Source organism: Oxyura jamaicensis, chromosome 1 (genome assembly GCF_011077185.1).
Source record: "Oxyura jamaicensis isolate SHBP4307 breed ruddy duck chromosome 1, BPBGC_Ojam_1.0, whole genome shotgun sequence".
Classification (NCBI taxonomy): Eukaryota; Metazoa; Chordata; class Aves; order Anseriformes; family Anatidae; genus Oxyura; species Oxyura jamaicensis.
Genome location: NC_048893.1, coordinates 179,120,818 through 179,140,535, shown reverse-complemented (window position 1 = coordinate 179,140,535; position 19,718 = coordinate 179,120,818). Strand labels below are relative to the sequence as shown.

General features: G+C 35.7%; 1 protein-coding gene across 10 annotated transcripts in view; it reads right to left on the bottom strand.

The window, feature by feature from the left end:
* The window catches only part of POSTN (periostin), a 34,776-nt gene that overhangs the window by 13,740 nt on the left and 1,318 nt on the right, over positions 1 to 19,718 (bottom strand). For all 10 annotated transcript variants that reach the window (XM_035324024.1, XM_035324030.1, XM_035324039.1 and 7 more), the window contains exons 2-13: positions 18,850 to 18,948; positions 12,146 to 12,210; positions 10,266 to 10,423; positions 9,484 to 9,648; positions 8,470 to 8,616; positions 6,912 to 7,053; positions 5,925 to 6,137; positions 5,623 to 5,757; positions 4,615 to 4,763; positions 3,943 to 4,079; positions 3,116 to 3,246; positions 85 to 215 (exon numbers count right to left, since the gene is read on the bottom strand). In XM_035324024.1, the coding sequence (XP_035179915.1) occupies positions 85 to 215; positions 3,116 to 3,246; positions 3,943 to 4,079; positions 4,615 to 4,763; positions 5,623 to 5,757; positions 5,925 to 6,137; positions 6,912 to 7,053; positions 8,470 to 8,616; positions 9,484 to 9,648; positions 10,266 to 10,423; positions 12,146 to 12,210; positions 18,850 to 18,948 (1,672 nt within the window). The remainder of the gene's footprint in view (positions 1 to 84; positions 216 to 3,115; positions 3,247 to 3,942; positions 4,080 to 4,614; positions 4,764 to 5,622; positions 5,758 to 5,924; positions 6,138 to 6,911; positions 7,054 to 8,469; positions 8,617 to 9,483; positions 9,649 to 10,265; positions 10,424 to 12,145; positions 12,211 to 18,849; positions 18,949 to 19,718) is intronic.

Here is a 19,718-nt window from a genome sequence, read left to right as displayed (position 1 = left end):
GCAGACAGAATATCAAATTGCAGACACTGAATGTCAAATCTCCATTACAAGGTTGTGTCAGGAAGACTTTTTTCAACACTTAACTGTTTTCAAGTAGAGCTTCCCTCCTTGGATAGTTTTAAGAATGTTTGTCACACCAGGCTCAAAGCCACTTCCAATGAAAACTCCTTGTGTCAAGTGGTAAAGGAGAATGTTTCTGAGAGCATTTTTGTCTCCTATGTAAAAAGAAAAATAAGGAATACAAGTAATGAATAAATAAATAAAGCAAGACATAAAAACTAAATTGTACTAGATAGTTCTTTTTGGGAAATACTAAGGATTCCCAAACGTTATAAAGACAGAATTAAGCACTGTATGAATGAAACTAACAGAAATACAAATATATTGAATCTTTTTCAAGAAAAAGATTCTCTTTTTTCCCATTATCATAATTTTAACAATCTTATGCCAAAAGGGATTCAGCATAATTATAAACATGCTAAGAGAACTACTATATAAAAGAACAGTATTTTCTTATTATTCGGTATTGTTTGCTTTTCTTTGCTTGCCCCTCTAATCAGAATTTTTGACTCCTTTTCTAATTATGCTCTGTAAACACAATAATTTCAGGACCATTAATCAGTCTTCAGCATTAAGTATCACCAAGCTACTAGACAAACTGCAACCTTAACATCATTTCAATTAAAGGGAACCATAGCTAACTGCTGGCAGAGAAATTAATATAACTATTCACTTGGGCAACTCCCTTCTGAGATGAATGAGGATAAATGACAACTCTCTCGATACATATTTTCCCATCTCAGGCAGGACAAAGTTGCAGGAAGAACAGAAGAAGATCGTCTGGGATACTGGTCTTGACTATTCTTGCAGTCAAACTGAGAGGAAGAGAAGTTGAGAAAGCGGAAACGACCCTATTGTGAGTGTGATTTCTATATTTCAGTTTGGTTTAATTCCTATTTTGGAAGAAAAAGCCACTAAAAATGACTAGAAAAGGACTAACAAAGCAAATGGATTCTGGAGTCCAAGTTAGACTCATGGCAGGGCTCCCTGGAGCTCTGCATCCACAGAGGATCAGAGTCTTGGATGAGCTGTAGGAATATTCACAAACTGACTAGGAGACAGGGTACCAAGCAGAGCAGTTTTAAAACACAAGTTCTTGCTATTATGTAGAAAATTGACCATTCCATTGCATGTTCTTTTTTAGTATTACATGTTGACATAGATTTTTCTTTCCAAGAGTTTCAACCTTGATGAAATGGCAATGAAAATACCGTGTGGTTATAATTGTTCTCTAGTGTCTCTCAGAACATTTTCCTTTTTCTGACTCTGCCAATATCAGTGCAATTCACTTTACTAAAAAAGTTCAATTAAATGATCCTTTTCACCTACTAAAATTAGTGCTGAGTTTTTGTGACTGCTTTATTCATAGACAGCATCATATAAGTCTAAATGCAGCCATTTGAAAAAGCTGGTTTCACAATCAAATTTCCCTTGTTCTTTGTCACAATGGCCAGTGGTTATAAACAACTTTTGGTTTTAGTCCTTATTACGGATAAATATTTTTATAAATTATTTGGGAAAATAAAATACATATTTAAAAGCTTAATTTTTACAGAGAAAATGATATTATGTCTTAAAAGAAAGCTAGGATAAAATTCCAAAAAGCAATCTGATATTAAAAAAAAAAGAGGGTAAAAATCAAAATTTCAGCTGCCAAAAGAAGTAAGTAGAAACTATGTCACAATGATAGGAAAAGCCAGCTCATAAAAGCCCTTGAAAAGATGAACATCAAATATAGTTGTATCCTGGACTGTAGGAATAATCCAAAATGACAGAGGCGGTACATCAAGTTGTGAACTGAAGACACAAAACAATAGGCCTGATAAACTCAATTTCTTTTTTTTCTTTCTCAAGAAAATAGAGTCCTAAAGACAAAAATTGAACTATAATGTTTATCTAGTTACTTCAGTTCACAGCCCTGAGATGAGCTTCATTTGATTTTATAGCTATCTAATGTTGGTCATTTATGTTATCTGTTAATTTACCGTTGATGACTAGAAACATAGCACACAGAGCACACTGGAAGATAATTTATACCACAATCATAACTTTATATGGCTAAGAGAGAATTCAAATTAACAGTGCCTCATTAGTGAGTTAAGGTTTGTGAGCTGAGATTGTGAGCTTAAGTTTTAAGAGCTGAGTTATGCTAGGAAAGCTGCTCTGAGATGGACTCTTTGAAGCCATTAAGGATTCATGGGATTTGGCTTCATATCTTTGAACTTTGGTCTGAACAGAGCAGAAGCAAAAAATGTGACTACCTTTCTGGATGTAGGATTCAAGGTGACAGCTCTTCCCACAGCTGTGTGACAAAACAGATTCATGTTACCCTCAAATAAACTAAAAATATTTATAGTGTGGTGGCCACAGTCTAACCCTCTAGTGAGGAATTCTGTAAAAGAGTTTAAAGTTGTCGGTGTGCTTCATTTTACAAAAATGAAATGTTAAATGTTGAGAAAAATCTACACAATTCGAAAGCTTAAAGATGTAATGGCATAAACTGGAATTTATATGTATTCAGGATCTTTTTTTTTTGTAGTACAAGTGATGCTACATATAACTGGGTGGACGCAGAGAAGGGAAAAGACAGGAAAGGAAAGGACAGGACAGGAATGGAAATTCAATACTACATTTTTTTTATAATGTGATGGTTACAGTAAGTATCTACACAAAGAACAGAAATTTGATGAGACTCTGCAGTTTGATATATCTAAAGCAACTCTGAATGTTGTTATACAAGTTGAAGTTAATTAAATGAATGCAGATTTTAACTTGGAATGTAATTACACTTTGGAATCAACAAATGAGGTTAAATTTAAATTAAGGTTGGATTTTTTAATATATTTTTATATATTTTATTATTATATTTTATTTTATTCCGGAAAAGATACTTTCTCTATCACTGAAGAAGGAATTAATTTAGGGAAATCCCATTACCTGCTCTTTGCAGAAGATTACCTGGTTTATCAGACATCTTTTGTTTAAGAAACACACTTGCTACCTTTCCCATTAATTTCACCCTTGTTATTACATGTAGTATTGGTATGTTACTTACTTATCAAGATATCCTTATCATCATCGGTCAAACCTTTAAAGGCATCATTAGTTGGAACAAACAGAGTCCATCCTCCAGGCCGTGACAGAACATCATCTAAATCTGCAGCTTTCACCAGACTGAGGAAAACACTGTTTAAAAAAGACAAACCACAAATACATTCTGTTGAAGTGTAGTAGCTATTCTCAAGTCCAGGCACTTAGTCCCCTCATTTGTTCGGAAAGCACATCCATCTTCAAACACTCCTACAGTTCCCCAGAAATAAAGACAGTGGAGGAGATAAAATGAGAAAAACAAAGACTGTCTTAAGAGTAGCAGACTGAGAAAAAAAAAGGATTAGAAAAATAAAAATAAAAAAAAACTTTGGCAGCCTGGATCATAGAAGAATTCATGGAATAAAAACACTGCAGATCAAAGAGATGAAGGGAGGATGACAATGGTATTTGCTCTCTCTGGAGGACTGACATGCTTGCAGGCAGGGGACAGAAATACACACTGGGAATACAGTATATATACAGCCTGCAGTCATGCTGCACTAATATGGAATTGTACTACTGGTTAATTAAACCTTCAGACTCTGATGCATTTATAGCTCTGGATGTGCCATCCAATAACTTGTGACCTCTTACTCCTCTCTTGCCTATCTAGCAGTAAAAAACATTTATTTATTTATGTATTTTCTTGAGGTGGTAATAACCTCTTTCTTGCCCTTCTTTCATCCCAAAAATTCAACATGGTCCACGACTATTTTTCAGACCAACTGTGCTTTATATATATTTACCTTACCATCTGTAGGAAGGTCTCAGTGCTATCAAAATGCTACTCACCTAAAACGCTTATCATTTCTCAGCATTTCATGCAATGTTTTTTCTGCTGGCTTGATGATCTGTCTGAAGATGTGAATAAAACCATTCCTTCCTTCTTTACTTCCTCTGACCATGCATGAATTTTCAACACATACAGCCTGATTAATAGAGAAATGAGACACCTAAGTGCATCTATTCACAGAATGATACACATTTAAATATATTTAATGAATGAAATGGATGTGTATTTCCCAACAGGCTCCTGAGTTTAAAAATAATATTTATCTGGATTTCTGACAATCAAATTTTATGTTCTTGCCAGGAAGTTTGGTATTGCTTGAAAAAGCAAGAATATCAAAATCTGGAGTAAGTTAGCAGGATGCAAAGATTTCCAAACTTGATTTTCTGTTTTCCCTCTTGTTACTTAGATCTAAAAACTAATTATATGTACTTATAACTAATTGATTGACAAATCCAGAATCTTGTATTGTTTTGCCAGAGAGCCTTCTATGCAAAATTCCCATACCAAAGATTGGATTTTCAATTTTTTTTTTCCTAACTTAAAAGCTTAAAGAATCTTCCCTGACAGTGGTAATGGTAGATGTTGAAAGTTTCATTCAACTTTGTCTTTCATTCTTGTATACATCTTCATTTTCATAGAATCTACGTTGTTAAAATGTCCCATTCACTTACTGTGCGATACACAAAGACTCTGAGCAGTTTTCCTCCAATTGTCTCCAGCTCTTGTCCATTGTATAGTTCATTGAGCCCAATTTTCACTTTTATAATGTGATTCTGCAAGATTGTTTTAAGAAGGCGCTGATCCATCTGTAAGGTGTCATCTACAATGCCAATTAGATATTTATATATAGTTATTTATATAGTGAACTTTTATTCAAGTAAGGTTAACTGTGGACATCTGTCTAAGAAGACCACGGGAATATTCAATATTTAACTGAAATGCTTGAGTGACTTCCAATGACTTGTATGCCTATGTAAACAAAAAATTAATTGATACACAGTTTCTGTAAATTTCCCTTTCTCAAATTTAGAAACCATATTTTGACACAGCCCTGATTATTACTAGAAATAAAATGCCAGATGATTTATCTGTGCCTGCTCCAGCTTCTAAATTACTGCTGAAACTTATTCTTTCTGAATGTGCACCTGAAATCCTTCCCATATTTGCTACTGTGGGAGTGGTTAATACACAGATCGTTGAGGGAGGCTGTTCACGTGCTCATTCCTGCAGATATGCAGACGTGTTCCAAGCATATTTATACTGGTCTCTCTCTGCTTTAATGTGCTAGAAAATACCAATCTCCTTGTATAAAATTTTTGAGAATAATCAACTTGTGAATTTATATAAGTAATGTAAAGATTAAGAGAACTGGCAATTCATTAGTATCTTTCCTTTCCCACAGCCTGCTTATGTGTATTTTCTATCTTATTTTACTGAGAATATCTCTGTCAACAAATGGTACCACTAAAATAATCAGTGCACCCTGATGATTACATTTGTTTTGTCTTTCTACTCAGTGTGCATTTTAAAAGGATGAAATAATTCATTCTAATTCTCAATTACTCTTTTTCCTCGGGACTTGGAACAAGTATTGGGTCTTATCTGGGAGACTATCAGAGTAGCATATAGTCTTCTTGTTTATTTTGATGTTCAGAACATACTCTTTTAATGCTACTAACCTGAGAAAGCACCATTCAGAGGTGCCAGGAGAGTGTATTGGCCTTCTGGTCTTAGAGAAGATGCCAGTCCCAGCTGTGCCACCAGGTCTGTAAATGTAGTCTGCAGGGCACCCCCAAGCTCAATGACTTGCTTGGCTGCAAATAAAGGAACAAGAAGTATTTTAACACACCTTTTATTTCTCTTCCTGATCTGGATTTTCCATGGTTTCATGATCTTAGCACTGTCTATACATGTGAGGGAATCCAGGGGAGTTCACAGAAAACATCTTCAGTTTAAGAAGTTTTTCATGGACATTACTAACCAGAATCAGGAATTAGCACTTTATCAATGAGGTGGATAACACCATTGCTTGTCACAATATCCTTGCGTTTCACCATCTTTACTCCATTCACAGTCAGAGTTTCACCATCACAGCCAACTTCAAGTGTGTTTCCTTCCAAGGTTTCATAGACAGCTCCACCCATTATGGCTTCAGAGCACTGAAGAGTATTTAAAATATGGAACTTCACAAGAGCTTTAGGGAAAAGAGAAAAAAAATCAGACATAGGTGTTTGGATACATATAGTCATGTAGTTCATACACAGGTGTTGTGGAACGTTAAACAACTGATGTAGTTAATTAAGTTAATTAGGTTCTTCAGAGAATATACCAGGCAAATCACAAGATTATTTCTTACCAGGTCCTCAACAGAAGGCACTACATTAAAGTACTAATGCAGGTATTACTTGCAAGGAAGTCAACAAGAATATTGCTTCAGTAACAACAGGATGTTAAGTATGGAAATGTACTCATTCTCAGCAGAATTAACTTGGATGGAGGTTCTTGATTTGAAATATTCACTGATGAGAAGAAAGATGGACAACTGGAAGCAGGAGTGGTCTGCATTTTTGTTTAAAATGAGATAATCTTAGACTCATTCACAGTAAAGAAGCCTTCAGTTTCTTAATGGTCTGTATGAAAACTAGTCATGAGAAAGCTACGAGAGAACCTCCAAATTCAGATAACTCTTCATTTCTAGAGGCAGGAATCTCTATTAGAACTATGGAGTTGAACATCAAAGTTCAGCTAGAGATATTAGAGTGGCAATATTTTCACAGTTTCCTTTAAAATGTTCTGGAAACTAAATTTTCATTTAATTTGAATCATTAGGTAACTGACGAAGTCAGAAGAAATAACTCCTCCTCCTGTAAAAGTGCAGGTGCTGGATTTAAGGTCTACAAGGATAGTGTGGTTTCTACGTCCTCATTTACTAACCTGTATTCTTCTTCTGCGAGAAGAATTTACATACCTTCAGAGGCCACCTTGTCACCCATGATCCTTTCTAAGATTCCCCTTGGAAGACTCTCAAAAGCTTCATTAGTAGGAGCAAAGAGTGTGTAATGACCAGGCCTTCCAAGAGTATCCAAGACATCTGATGTGATTGCAGCAGCCTAAAAAATAAACTTGGTTATTAATGCTGGTTATTTAAAGCATTAGCTTAGCCATGTAGGCACAGGAAAACAAAAAAAAATGGACAAAACGCTCACACCCTTTATTCCCTAATTTAGAATTCTGTAGTCAAAACTTCTCACGTGTTTTCACTTAGTACCTAGAGTTCTTTATTGTGACAATGAGATCAGTGTTATAGAAAGATGTGTTAAAAGTGAAATGACGAACATGAATAAAAAATTAATTCTGTGGGAAAAAAAAATGTACCTTGATATGATGAGTTCTCTCCTTAAATTAGCACACACTAGTCAATAAATTCTGATAGAACTGACAACAGGGCACAAATTATTATTTCCTAAATTTTAAAATGAATTATGTGAATATGTAGGTTTTGACACATTAGATTAACACAATGGTTTTCAACAAAATTAACTTCAACCTGGAATAATAAAAAATGTGTTACAGTTGGAATAATAAAAAATAATAATACCTGGAATAATAATTTAAAAAAGTTTTTTTTTTTTTTTCTTTTTTTTTAAAGGAGAGTTAGGCAGGTATGTAAGTAAAAAGTAATAGGTAAAACATCATCTAGGATTAGGTGAAAAGGTCTTGCTTAGAGTTCATGGAAGTTAAACCCAAATAGAAAATGTAGAAGAAAGAATGCAGAAGAAAATGTATAATAATAATAAAAGTCTCATTTTTCAACTGAAGAGTAGAAAAGACTTGCTTTAGCCCCAGTTTTTTAAAGAAATTAAATGTATATAGTTGCCAGAAAGTGCAATGGACTGGGTTTAGAGAATTCAGATGGTCTTTTCCACCTTTATGCCTCTGCATTTAAAAGTTTTCTATTTTAAGAGGAGATGGAGAAGGGAAGAGAACAAAAGTTATTTGCAAAACCATGACATTTTGTTAAATGTGCAGCGTGAAATCCTATTATGCTAAGAAGACACATCTTCTGGAAGAAGAATAGACACTTGAACCGAAATTAAGCTGGTTGCTGCAAGAAAAATCCATGTTTTCCATGGTGTTCTGAAACTTGCTATGAGCAGGTTCTGGAAAAAAATATAATTTAACATTTTCTGTGATGCATTTCAAAATTGTTCTTATTTATCTAGCACCGGACACTGCTCATATGTTGCACTACCTCACTACTTGAAGAAAGGGAATACTTTTTAGATACAGTGACATGATCTGTCCTATTGATTATGTACAAGATCCACAAAAGAACACAAGAGGACTCCTTACATTACTTTCTCTTTAAATAGCTAGCTTTGCAGTATTAGTAGGAATCCTTTATTTGATTTATTTCTCTCTCTCTGTTATGGAATACACTTTTTACCTCCACACCTCATACACAAATAGAAAAAAAAAAAAAAAACTACGAGACCAGAAAAGTGTTTTTATTTTTGTCCACTTACTCTGAGAGACGAAAGATCATCCTCTACTTCAATGAAATCTTGAATGGTACTTCCAACAGGAGTCAGGACACGGTCAATGACATGAACAACACCATTGGTAGCAATCTGGTTGCCATGGATGACCCTGGCACAGTTAACGGTAACAACCTATGTTTGAGGAATCAAGCAGTAGGTGATTAAACATTCACTTGATCATATACTTGTAATCGGATTCCTAAAGACTGGCCATACATGTATTGTACATAATGTGTTCACTGATGTTCTTTCTGGTTTTATTTTAAATATCAAGTAAAACCTTGCAAGATTTAAGAGGCTGAACTCTTCTGGAAAACATTCAGCGAGCAGCAGATTAATGCAGGTTACAATGATTTCATATGCATGTTTATTTGTCATTGCAATCCTTATTCTTCAGACTTGCTTTCTATATCTGGTTAATATGATGATCATATTGGTTTTTACTGATGTAAATCGTAGTCTAGCATAAACATTTCCATGCATTTTAAGAAAAGACAAGTAACATGACTGGGAGCTTTTTAACATTTTAAAAAATAAAATTATTTCTGGAAGTAACAGATACCTGTATCATTACAACCTTAAAAGCTTCTGCCATGCACTCCAATTCAAATAAAAGATACGATTTAATTAAAGATCCGATTTTATGTTACTTTGTAAATAGATAAAGAATACTATTAAATTTTGCTTTCAGATCTATGATGATGATATATTTTCACTATGAAAGGCTTTGTCTTGTATGGAGCAAGTTCATTCTCATTTGAACTTTGATTTTTAAACAGCAAACAGCACATATTTATTATTTTTCTTCTTTGTGATTACCCTGCACAGCAAACTGATTTTTTTCAAAAGACCGTTTAATTATTTTTATCGGTGACAACTGACTTGCTAGATGCCAGTCTTTCCAAAACCAATATTCTTAGCTATAAAAGAAAATAAAGGAACAACCAATGGCTAAAATTTAGTCATTATATTATAGAAAACTTATGTAAATAGACTTACCCCATTAGGATAATGGTTAATAAGCAATTTCTGGCCATTATACATGGACACTAATGTCATGCCATTCTTAAGATCTTTTGTCAACATGCGCTTGTTTACCATATGGTGGTGGAGAGCATTATATAATTCAATATTTACATTGTCAACCAAATTCCTGTGAATTTCCTGAAGAAGAAAGGATTTAAATTAATTTGATTTTCAAGAACATTCTTCCACTTAGAGAGATGTACATATTTCTTTACCTTAACATATGCTTTCAACATAGTTGTCAGATAATTCCTATATGACTTCAATACCTATCAATCTGGCTCTGTTTAGATAATGCTTTGGTCTGACTTGCTCACAAATGGAAGAAAATAGGTCTCATCATAGACAAGTCATTGAAGGTATTTTGGCTCAATGTTTATTTTAACTAAAAGCATTATTAAAAGGAGGACACCTGAATCACTGTCAAAACATGACTGTACTCTACATTATGTAAATGCTGGAATTCCTGTTCTTTTCCTCAAAACTATGCTAACACTAACAAGATTAAAACTTGACTTGCAAGTATGTAAATAAGAAATGCTTACTGTTGCTTAGTATTACTGAAAATAAACTCAGATGTTCTAGCTTCAGTAATGCACGTTACATGTACATTTCTGTATTATAACTATTATCAATTTATATCTAAAAATTCATTATCATTTCCAGCCTAATTTATTGCATGTAAAACATTACCTGAAAGAGAAATATACTTAAAACACATGCTCAAACACACACACACACACACACACACTTACTGAACTTAATTGCTCCCATGCTTCATTGCTTGGTGCAAAGAAAGTGAATGAACCTCGTCCTTCAATCTCTTCTCTCAGTTTTGAGATGTCAGAATACTGCTGAGTGGAGGTAGCTCCCACAATACCAAGTGTACCATATACATGGTCAATAGGAGCAACTAAAACAGACATTAGACAAAAATACTGTAAATTCTTCTCAGTTTCTCATGACCCATTTATTTCTTTTGTTTGGACAATGGTATTGGTTTTATGAAACTGTTTAAATCAATATTAAAACAACATGCTTGTATTAAAATTCCATTATCAATGTAATTCAAATCCATCCAAATACATCTTGTTATTTATTTTCTGGTTTGCTTAATGAGCTGAAAAATCAGATCAAACAAAACCAAATATTGTTATATTTTCTTTAGAAAAGAGGTCTTTTTTTTTGCGCCTAGCTTAACCTGAAGTGGGAACCTATCCCTTTGGGACCTTTGAGAAAGGACATGAGCCAATTCTATCTACAGTCACAAAAATTGCAATGGAGTGGGCACAGTGAACCAGAATTCTTTTTCTGAGGTCTCCTCCAGTGTTTGGCTTGCACAGATACTGATTCAGCCAGAGGGTAATAATGGCCATAGACTCACAGTTAAAGCACTGCCATGTGAGGATAGGATGCATATCTCCTAATTCTGTGCATCTACACATCAGGCACTGATGTGTGAGCTAGTTGTCCTTGGCTGTTTTTACAGTTGTGGAGAAGAACAGGCAACTTTAGAGTATGACTAACCTCTTTCCAATGTAAACATCTGAAGTGACATGAATTCATCTAAGCAAGATGAACTCTGCCTTAGATATGCTTTACTTTATTACTGAATGTATAAAGAGCAGCTCAGATATAGTGTTCTAAAGCATGCCATCTTAAATTCTTTCCTGTTGCAATTAACTTTATTTATGCAAAATAGATCACCAAAATCAGGAGAAATTAAGATTTCCTGTCGTCATTTTCACCCCTTCTTAGTTTATTTAAAGTCTATAACACACTTTTAGATAACAAGATTCAAGTCTTCTCATGCAAAGAAATAAACAGAACTTAAGATAAGCCACATTTCATGTCCTAGGTTTTTGACCTCACTGGTATGCTGCTTTAGGCTACTCTGGAGTGGGAGGGGAATAGGAATAAAAATTCACCTTCAGTAGCTTTAGGAACTGAGGAGTCTACCATTTCTTTCCAACCCAGCAGCTAGAAGCAGCCTGGGAATTCAACAAACTGCATGACCACATTCAATGGAGGCTCATTTTTAACCGTATTGACAACATGCAAATGAACCTTTGTATTCTCAGGCAGTATGATAGAATCATTGAATCATTAGGGTTGGAAAAGACCTCCAAGATCATCTGGTCCAACAATCCTCTACCACCAATGTCACCCACTAAACCATGACCCTAAACACCATATCCGACCTTTCCTTGAACACCCCCAGGGATGGTGACTCCACCACCTCCCTGGGCAATCCGTCCCAATGCCTGATTACTCTTTCTGAGAATAAATGTCTCCTAATTTCCAACCTGAACGTCCCCAGAGCAACTTGAGGCTATTCCCTCTTGTCCTATCACTAGCTACCTGTGAAAAGAGTCCAACCCCCAGCTCCCCACACCTTCCTTTCAGGTAGTTGTAGAGAACAATAAGGTTCTGAGCCTCCTCTTCACCAGACTAAACAACCCCAGTTTCCTCAGCTGCTCCTCATAGGACTTGTGTTCCAGTCTCTTCACCCACTTTGTAGCCCTTCTCTGGGCATGTTCCAGGGCCTCAATGTACTTCTTGTACTGAGGGGCCCAAAGCCTGTGTTGTAATGCATCTCATATACTGATTCATTCATATGCAAATAAACCTGTACCTGCAGGACATCCTCTCATACCATCCATCTTCATATATCCAGGACAGCACTCGTATAAGACAGTTCTGTGGAATATAAATGAAAAACATAATTAAGTAACATACAGGACAACTGTATACCAATTTTAGCTCATAGCCTCATTTTTTATTTTTCATTATTAATTTTGCATAGCTCAGTATACACTCTCTTGATATTCATGGCCTTTTTATCATTTGACCGATTCTGTATACATTACAAATTAGTTGTTGTTTTAGTAAATGAAGAGCTTTTGAATTTACAATATGACTGCAGTCATTAAGTTTAAGTGATAGGAGGGAACATGGGAGGGAATGTGGATATTGTGCAGAGTTATGAAAAGATAATGTAAATAGGACAGCAGCTGAAGAAAATTAATTGATGGGTCTATTTTGAAAAGATTAGATGGGACTGAGGAAAGACAAAAAAAAAAAAGCAGGGACAGTGAGAGGAACTGTTATAAGCAGGGTTGTAAAATGAACTAATAAGAAAATTAAACTGAAAATAAATTTAAATGGCAAAACTATATGAGGTAACCTGCATACTGGATATAGGAACTTAAAGGGTACTGAAGAAGAAGGTTCTGTGGATTGTATGATGAAAGAAAGTGGGATGGCAGAGCCCCAGTGTACCAAAGAAGACTTTGAAGAAGCTCAGGAATGAGGAAGAGAACTAATTAAGAACAGATACAAAGCAGGTCATAGAAAATAAAATGACTAAAGACAGGATAGCTGGGCTTGAGGGAAAGTTCCCTGGTAAACATATTAAGGATGAAAACCAGATTGTAACAAGCCAAGAACAGAGTTAAAAGAGCATGCCATCACAGTATACATAAAATTTATCAATATAACAGTTCTTAGTCTGCTCTATAATTATATCAATAAATATTCCCATTTTTGAGCATGTATAAGCTATACAGAGCAGCAAACCAGGGCTAACTGAAAATTCTGTACTTTAACATTCAACTTAGCTCTGAAGTCAATAGGATATAATGTCTTCTTAATTAATATGACAGAAACAAAAGCTCTACCATAGACTTGCTTGACAATTCTCTCATAAGAAAGTGCAACTTCAGTAAAATTCACAGAGTTATCACTGAGTTGATTTTGGCCCTTACAGGCAGGGAATACCAACAAATTGTATCAGGTCTAAAATATTTAGACCTTATCAAGATCTGTGTTTGGTCTGTCTGGGACGGAGTCACCTTTCCCTGCAGCAGCCCACACAGTGCTGTGCTCTGCACTCGTAGCTGGAACAGCACTGGTATCACTCCAGTGTTGTGTCTATTGCTGCATAGTGCTGGCACAGCATCAGGACTCCCTTCAAGCTCCCAGGAGCCAGCAGGCTGGGGGTGGGCAAGTGATGGGGAGGGGACATCACCAGGGCAGCTGACCTAAGCCAACCAAAGGGATATTCCATAACACCTGAAGTCACACTCAGCAATAAAAGGGGGGCTCTCATGGGGGAGGGAGGTCCTCTTGAACAACCAGTACACGTTTTGAGGCCCTGCTTCCCAGGACGTGGCCGAACATTGTTCATTGATGGGAATTAGAGAATAACTTTTCTTTTCTCTCTGTGCTTCTGTGTTGCCTTGTTTTTTCTTTTGTTTCTTTTTCCCCCCATTTCCTTTCCCTTTAATTAAATCATTCTTGTCTCAAACCTCGAACTCTTTGTGTTGACTTTTCTCCCCCTTTCTCTTTGAGGAGGGGGGGGAGTTAGAGAGCAGTTGTGGTGGAGCTCTGCTGCCCATTTGAGTAAAACCACCACAAGGTCTAAAGCATATTTTAAACTTGCTGACTTTACATTTCAGGTATTTCTTTTCAAACTATGGTACACTGTGAATGGCAAGGAAAATTTGCCATCACAGTTTTACATAATAGTCTTATTTTTATATGTGTGGCTGATGTTGGCAGCGTTAAAAGAGTTTTCAACAGTAATTCCTTGAAGACTTTTTCTGAGTCTTTACCACCACATTCCAATTTTTAAATTGATGACTCTTCAGTGGCAGTTGAATAGGCTTCTCTCATTTTTCATAAGCTAAAGCTGACAAACATTAACCACAAACTCATTAAACTGAACAGCTTACTCAAATGAAAAGTTGGGCTTAAGAATTTCACTATCTAAACTACTTGCAGAGATTTAAAAAATGAATGCAGACTCGAAGAGCAATATCATTGCAGAGCATTATTTTAAAAGTCGGGTTTGGAATTCCATAATTTACTGTGGTCTGGCAGACCTGTTAAATAATAAAGATTAGAAAACAACAATCAAAAAAACCCTATAATTTCCATTCTGTCATAAACACATATGCACATTATATTTTCAAATTTCTGGCATGTCCATCTCTTCAGCAGACAAGCCATATATTGAAAGTATTTCTAAAGTTCTTCTTAGTATGTTTCTTTCTGTAGGGTAATTCACTAAATGACTATTTCCTGGGAATACAGGATGAAGAGAGTTTAAGCTACCGATTTACTAATTAACAAGGAAATTAACCTTATACCCTTCCTCCTAGTTGCATCCCTGTCAGAAGCTAATAAAACAAGTCACCTGACTTCTGCAACAGGAGTCAGAATGTTTGTCCAACTGTGTGAATTGCTTTGTCATGAGAAAGTTTTTCTTTTCCACTGAATAGAAAATATCTCTACCTCACCCTTTGAGCAGCTATGGTTATAGATATATAATATTATATAGATATATAATGCTGTCTTCATTAGCTTTTGGAAAAGCAAAAGAAGTTGAGTTGTAAGTATAGCATAAGACATGGAAAGTTTTCTCCTCTTAACATACCCAACAATTAATGAAGGGCAGAAAATTGGCTGAAGAACATGATTAAGAAAGATGTTTCTTGACTCAAGCATTACAAGATCAGTGCCTTATTTACCATGTAGCTTGTTATGTACAACCAAGGCTTTTTTCAGTCATCAAGGGTTACTGTAAATTCCTACTAATCATTATTGATATTCCCTTATGGCTGACAGCAATTAGAGATGATTCTGTGAAAGTCGATGTATCAGATGCACTGAAAATATAATGAGGAAGATGGAATGGAAGAAGAGGTGTCCATAAAGAGAATTCCAAGATAACATCAGAACAAGATATAACTTGATGAAAGATGCATTTCCTCAGCATCACTCATATACACAGTACACGTGAGAAGTGCCATCTCACACTGTAAATCATCCTCATCTGTATCACCCTACTAGCTCACTATAAGATGGTGTCCATGTGAATAAAGTAATTTTTGCTGTTTTTGCTTTTGTATTTTTTACTACTAACTGTTCCTACCTCATCCAAGGGAATATATTCCAAAGGAACAGAAGACAGAACTAGACTATTTTATGTCCTTGTTATTCTTGGTTAACAGAGCAGTTTTCAGCTTATTCAGATGAGTTCTGTGACTCATCCCTTTCTACTCCTTGCTGGCAGGAGATAAAATACTGTATAAAAACAGTGAAAAGCTTTCTGGTCCAACAGACTTTGTTTTTAGCAAATCTTTAAGTTGAATCCGTATTGGAAATTTACAGCAGTTGACAGGAAATGTAAATGTAAAAAGCTTTCTTAAATTAACATTTTATAGATCATATATACATTCATGAATGGCTTGTTAACATAGAGATATCAGAGACATTAACTTGAGAAGAGCCATTGTCCTTTGGATTACTGTTCTTACTAAAGTAACACCTTTAGTCATATCTCCATCTATTCTTTGAGAACAGAATATAAAAATCCAATTAAGTAAGAGCTAAGACTAAATTATAATGGATGCTCTATTATAGCCACACACGCAAAACCAAGTTCTACCTATGACTCTATTTAGTTTCATACACACTGTTTTCCCCTTCTAGCCTTCCTCTCTGAGTACTTATACAATGGTAGGAGTGTTAAAAGAGGATGGAGATACTGCTGCTCATTGCCACTGGTTGGCTGCAGAAGGTTTTCTGCTTAGGGCCTTACACCAGCTCTGTAAAATGTTTTTCAGCTTATGTTCCTCTAAATTCTTGTCAGATAATAGAACAAAGTCATATGAGTCCAAACTGTCTATTACTTCAAATTACTTTTCCTAACACATTAAGGTATCTCTCACTACACAAATCATTTTACTTCTGGAGCTTAGTAAAGTAATGAGTTCCTTCTCAGAGTTGTGCTGAGAGCAAACTTTTGCTCCTGGGAAGACACAACATCTATCTAGGAATAAAACCACAGGAGCAAGTTGGTTTCCAAAACTGACTTTGAGAATATCCAAATTTCAGTCTAAGTCATTTTCAGGAAATATCCTTCTTCCTAATGTGTCTGTAGTGGAATAATATGTAATGCCAAAAAAATCAGTGGTATGGCAGACTTTTCTCAAAAGGTGAAATATTTTGAATTATTGCAGCATGTCCACTGAGGAAGAAAGGAAGTCAGTATTATAATGCCACCTGGAGGAGAAGATTCTGATAAAGACTACAGACCTCTGGGTACTGAAAAAACCTGAAGGCGGAGATGGGGCAAATGACCACACACTGTCTAGATTGACTGGAAATTGTTCATTGTTACAATTTTTAATTACCCAAACTTTCTGGATAATTTGTATGAAAAATGGATTCTACCCTGTCTGGAATTGCTAAGAAAAACAAAGCTAAATTCAAAATAGGAGAGACTGGTCAGGATTCTAGACAGTAAATCATATTTCAGAGGAAATTCTGAGAATTTAAAATACTAAGATTGCTTCTCTTCAAAGGAAGTTTGTTATGATTTGTGCTACTACAACTCTAGCTTAATGCTGTTACTTTCTTTCATATCCTTAAGGAAATAAGTAATTAGCAGTCCAATGAAGTTTACAAGAGCAGAAAGATTAGTGTGACAGCTTGGCCCATGAAAATCATCTTTTCTTCAGTTCAGGTAGGGCCATGGTATCATACTTCATGTCTAGACTTCAAAGCCATGTCAGTACTTGAAAGGCAAGACTGTGGCAGAATTTATGCCTTATTGTATTGTAAATGTAACTAAATTCCATTAATCCATGTTACACTGGCAGAGAAATAAACACATTTTCTCAGAAAGACAATGGGAGAAAACTTCCTTCTCCTACATCTGTCTTCAGTCTTTTCCCTAAGGGTCCTTTCCAACATTGTGTTATGACCTGTAGTGTCTTTTGGGAATTTCAAAAATGCAAAGCCTCTGACACCCAAGAGGAGTACTAGAAATCACAATATAAGACTACTTCAGGCCTCTGCCTGACTACTGTCTGCAAATTCAAGTCTGATTTAAACAGTGAAAAAATCATTAGTGGAGGTATTTCACTCACATGGACAATCATGGAGTTGTAATCAGTTTTACATTAAAACATATAGGGATCATGCTCAAGAAGAACTAAGAATATGATTGTTTTATAAAGGGAGCCATCTTTGGCTTATGTGATCAGTACTGTTAATCATTATTTTTCTTCCATATTAATTTCCTTGAAGGAATCATTTGGCCTGGAAACAAAGAATCTTTCTTTCACTTTTCATTAACATCTGAAACAGTGATTGAGGTTATATAGGTATGTTTTAAACACCTATCTTACTTTAAAAGGAGTTAAATTTCTCATGCATGTAATATGCACCTTGTATCAATGTAACTCAGTATCTATGTCTTAGGGCACATGATCTCTGAGTGACTATTAAAATTGTGTACTTGAACACTACACAAATATGAGGAAGATTTCTTATGGGCTTATAAAATGAGACTCTGGATATACAATCATATCCTATCACAGAGTTGCAAAGGAAGCCTAGACTCCCTGTTCTCTTGAGCTGTTCTGAAAATGTCACCTCAAACCTATCTGAACCCTGTAAGAGAATAATGGCAAAGCAGAAATAATAACTTCCTTTGACAACTGCTGGGAAAGTTATCCAAGTAATTGAGTAACAGCAAGAGAAAATGTGGTACACTGGAAAAATATTAGTTTAATGCATTGGGTAAACAATGTCAGTTGCTGTTAAATTAACTCAATTTTAAACATGGCAAGTGGGGCAGACCAAGTTCTGTCTGGAGTTTTTGAGTGTGTTCTTACTCTGAAACCACTCTGTGGCTGATGCAGAGGTAGTGACCAATACTACTGACTTTTTTTCCACATGAAAAGGCAATGGCTTGCATTATCAGAAAAACTAAAAATTGAAATTTATACACAGATTCCAAAAGAATGTCAAACTCACCTGGACTTATTTTGTGTCCTCAAGTATATATATATATATATGTATATATATTTTCCTTTTCTTTGTGGAAAGATGTGGTCTAAGCACTCAACTCTGCTGGATAGTGCTGAGTTCTTTCCACAACTGGCTTCTTAGATCCCTCTGTGTTTTTGGGTAGGACACTTAACCTCTCCTCTCCTCGTGTTTAAAAGAGAGCTACAAAAACTTAACTCGAACTATTCCTGAAACTAATGATTTGAAGCCCACTGAATTTAAAAAGTGCTGCATACCATTCTTTCATTTTTATGCCTTTTGTGATTATTTTTGGCAGCAATCATTGAATCAGTTATTTGAGTGTTTTTAGAGGTGGTTTTAGGGAAAGGGATGCTGTAACACTGTAAAATTATGAAGTTAATTATTCCTGCCTCTGCTTTAGAAACAAGTATTTTGTTTGCACTGAGAAAATAAGACCTTTCTAACAGTACATTATCCCATCTCAATGAATGTTTGGAAACAGCAGATACTTACGCTTTCTTTCCACAGATGGCTCCCTGGTACCAGTTTCTGCAGGTGCTGAAGTATTTCTTTTTCGTTCCCATAACTTGCTGAAGGGCACAGACATTGGGGCTGTGGGTGGGAGTGAGAAACATTTTAAAAAGGAATTTTTGTTCATCTTTGGAAAAACATTATATAAAATAGCAGTAAACACAGTTCCTACCAAGCAAGAGTAAGAAACCAACATCTGGGTTCAGTTGCCAGGGCAGGTGTGCATTGAAGCAACTACAGTGCAAGCTCCTGGGACTACCCAGCTGGGATCCTTAGCAAGCCCACCCTCCTGGTAGGGACAGATGATCCCCCTTTGCTCTGTCCTGACCCTCTGTCTCAATATGCCTTACATTTCTTCCTTCCTCCTGGGAAGTGAATTAATTACAAGCCACTAGGGACTGAGCTGTGAATACCATCAAGCTCTTTTTTATTAAAGTTTTTTTTTTCTTGCACACATCTGTGCAGCTGAAGGTCATGGGGAGATAGTGAAGAAAAGTGACTGGTTCTTTATGTAAAAGGGAACCCTGTCTTCTGTAAATCAATCAGTTATTTTGATTACAAACCATTTGCAGTACCGCAGGCGCCTAAGTAAACATTCTGGGAATTACTGGGGACCAAAGGGTAATTGGCATGTAAATAAAAGGAGTCACAGATTTCAAACAAGGAAAACTTTTTCTTAGCATGGTGGTGTAGAGGAATTTCTTAAGAGCAAATTCCATGGAGCAAAGGTGTTTTGTCACTAATTCATATGCTTTTGCAGTACAGAAGTTAATCAGTTCAAAAGTTAGAACACATGCTTTACAACAATGGGAAGCCAGACAACTCCTTCTATTTAAAACACACACACACAC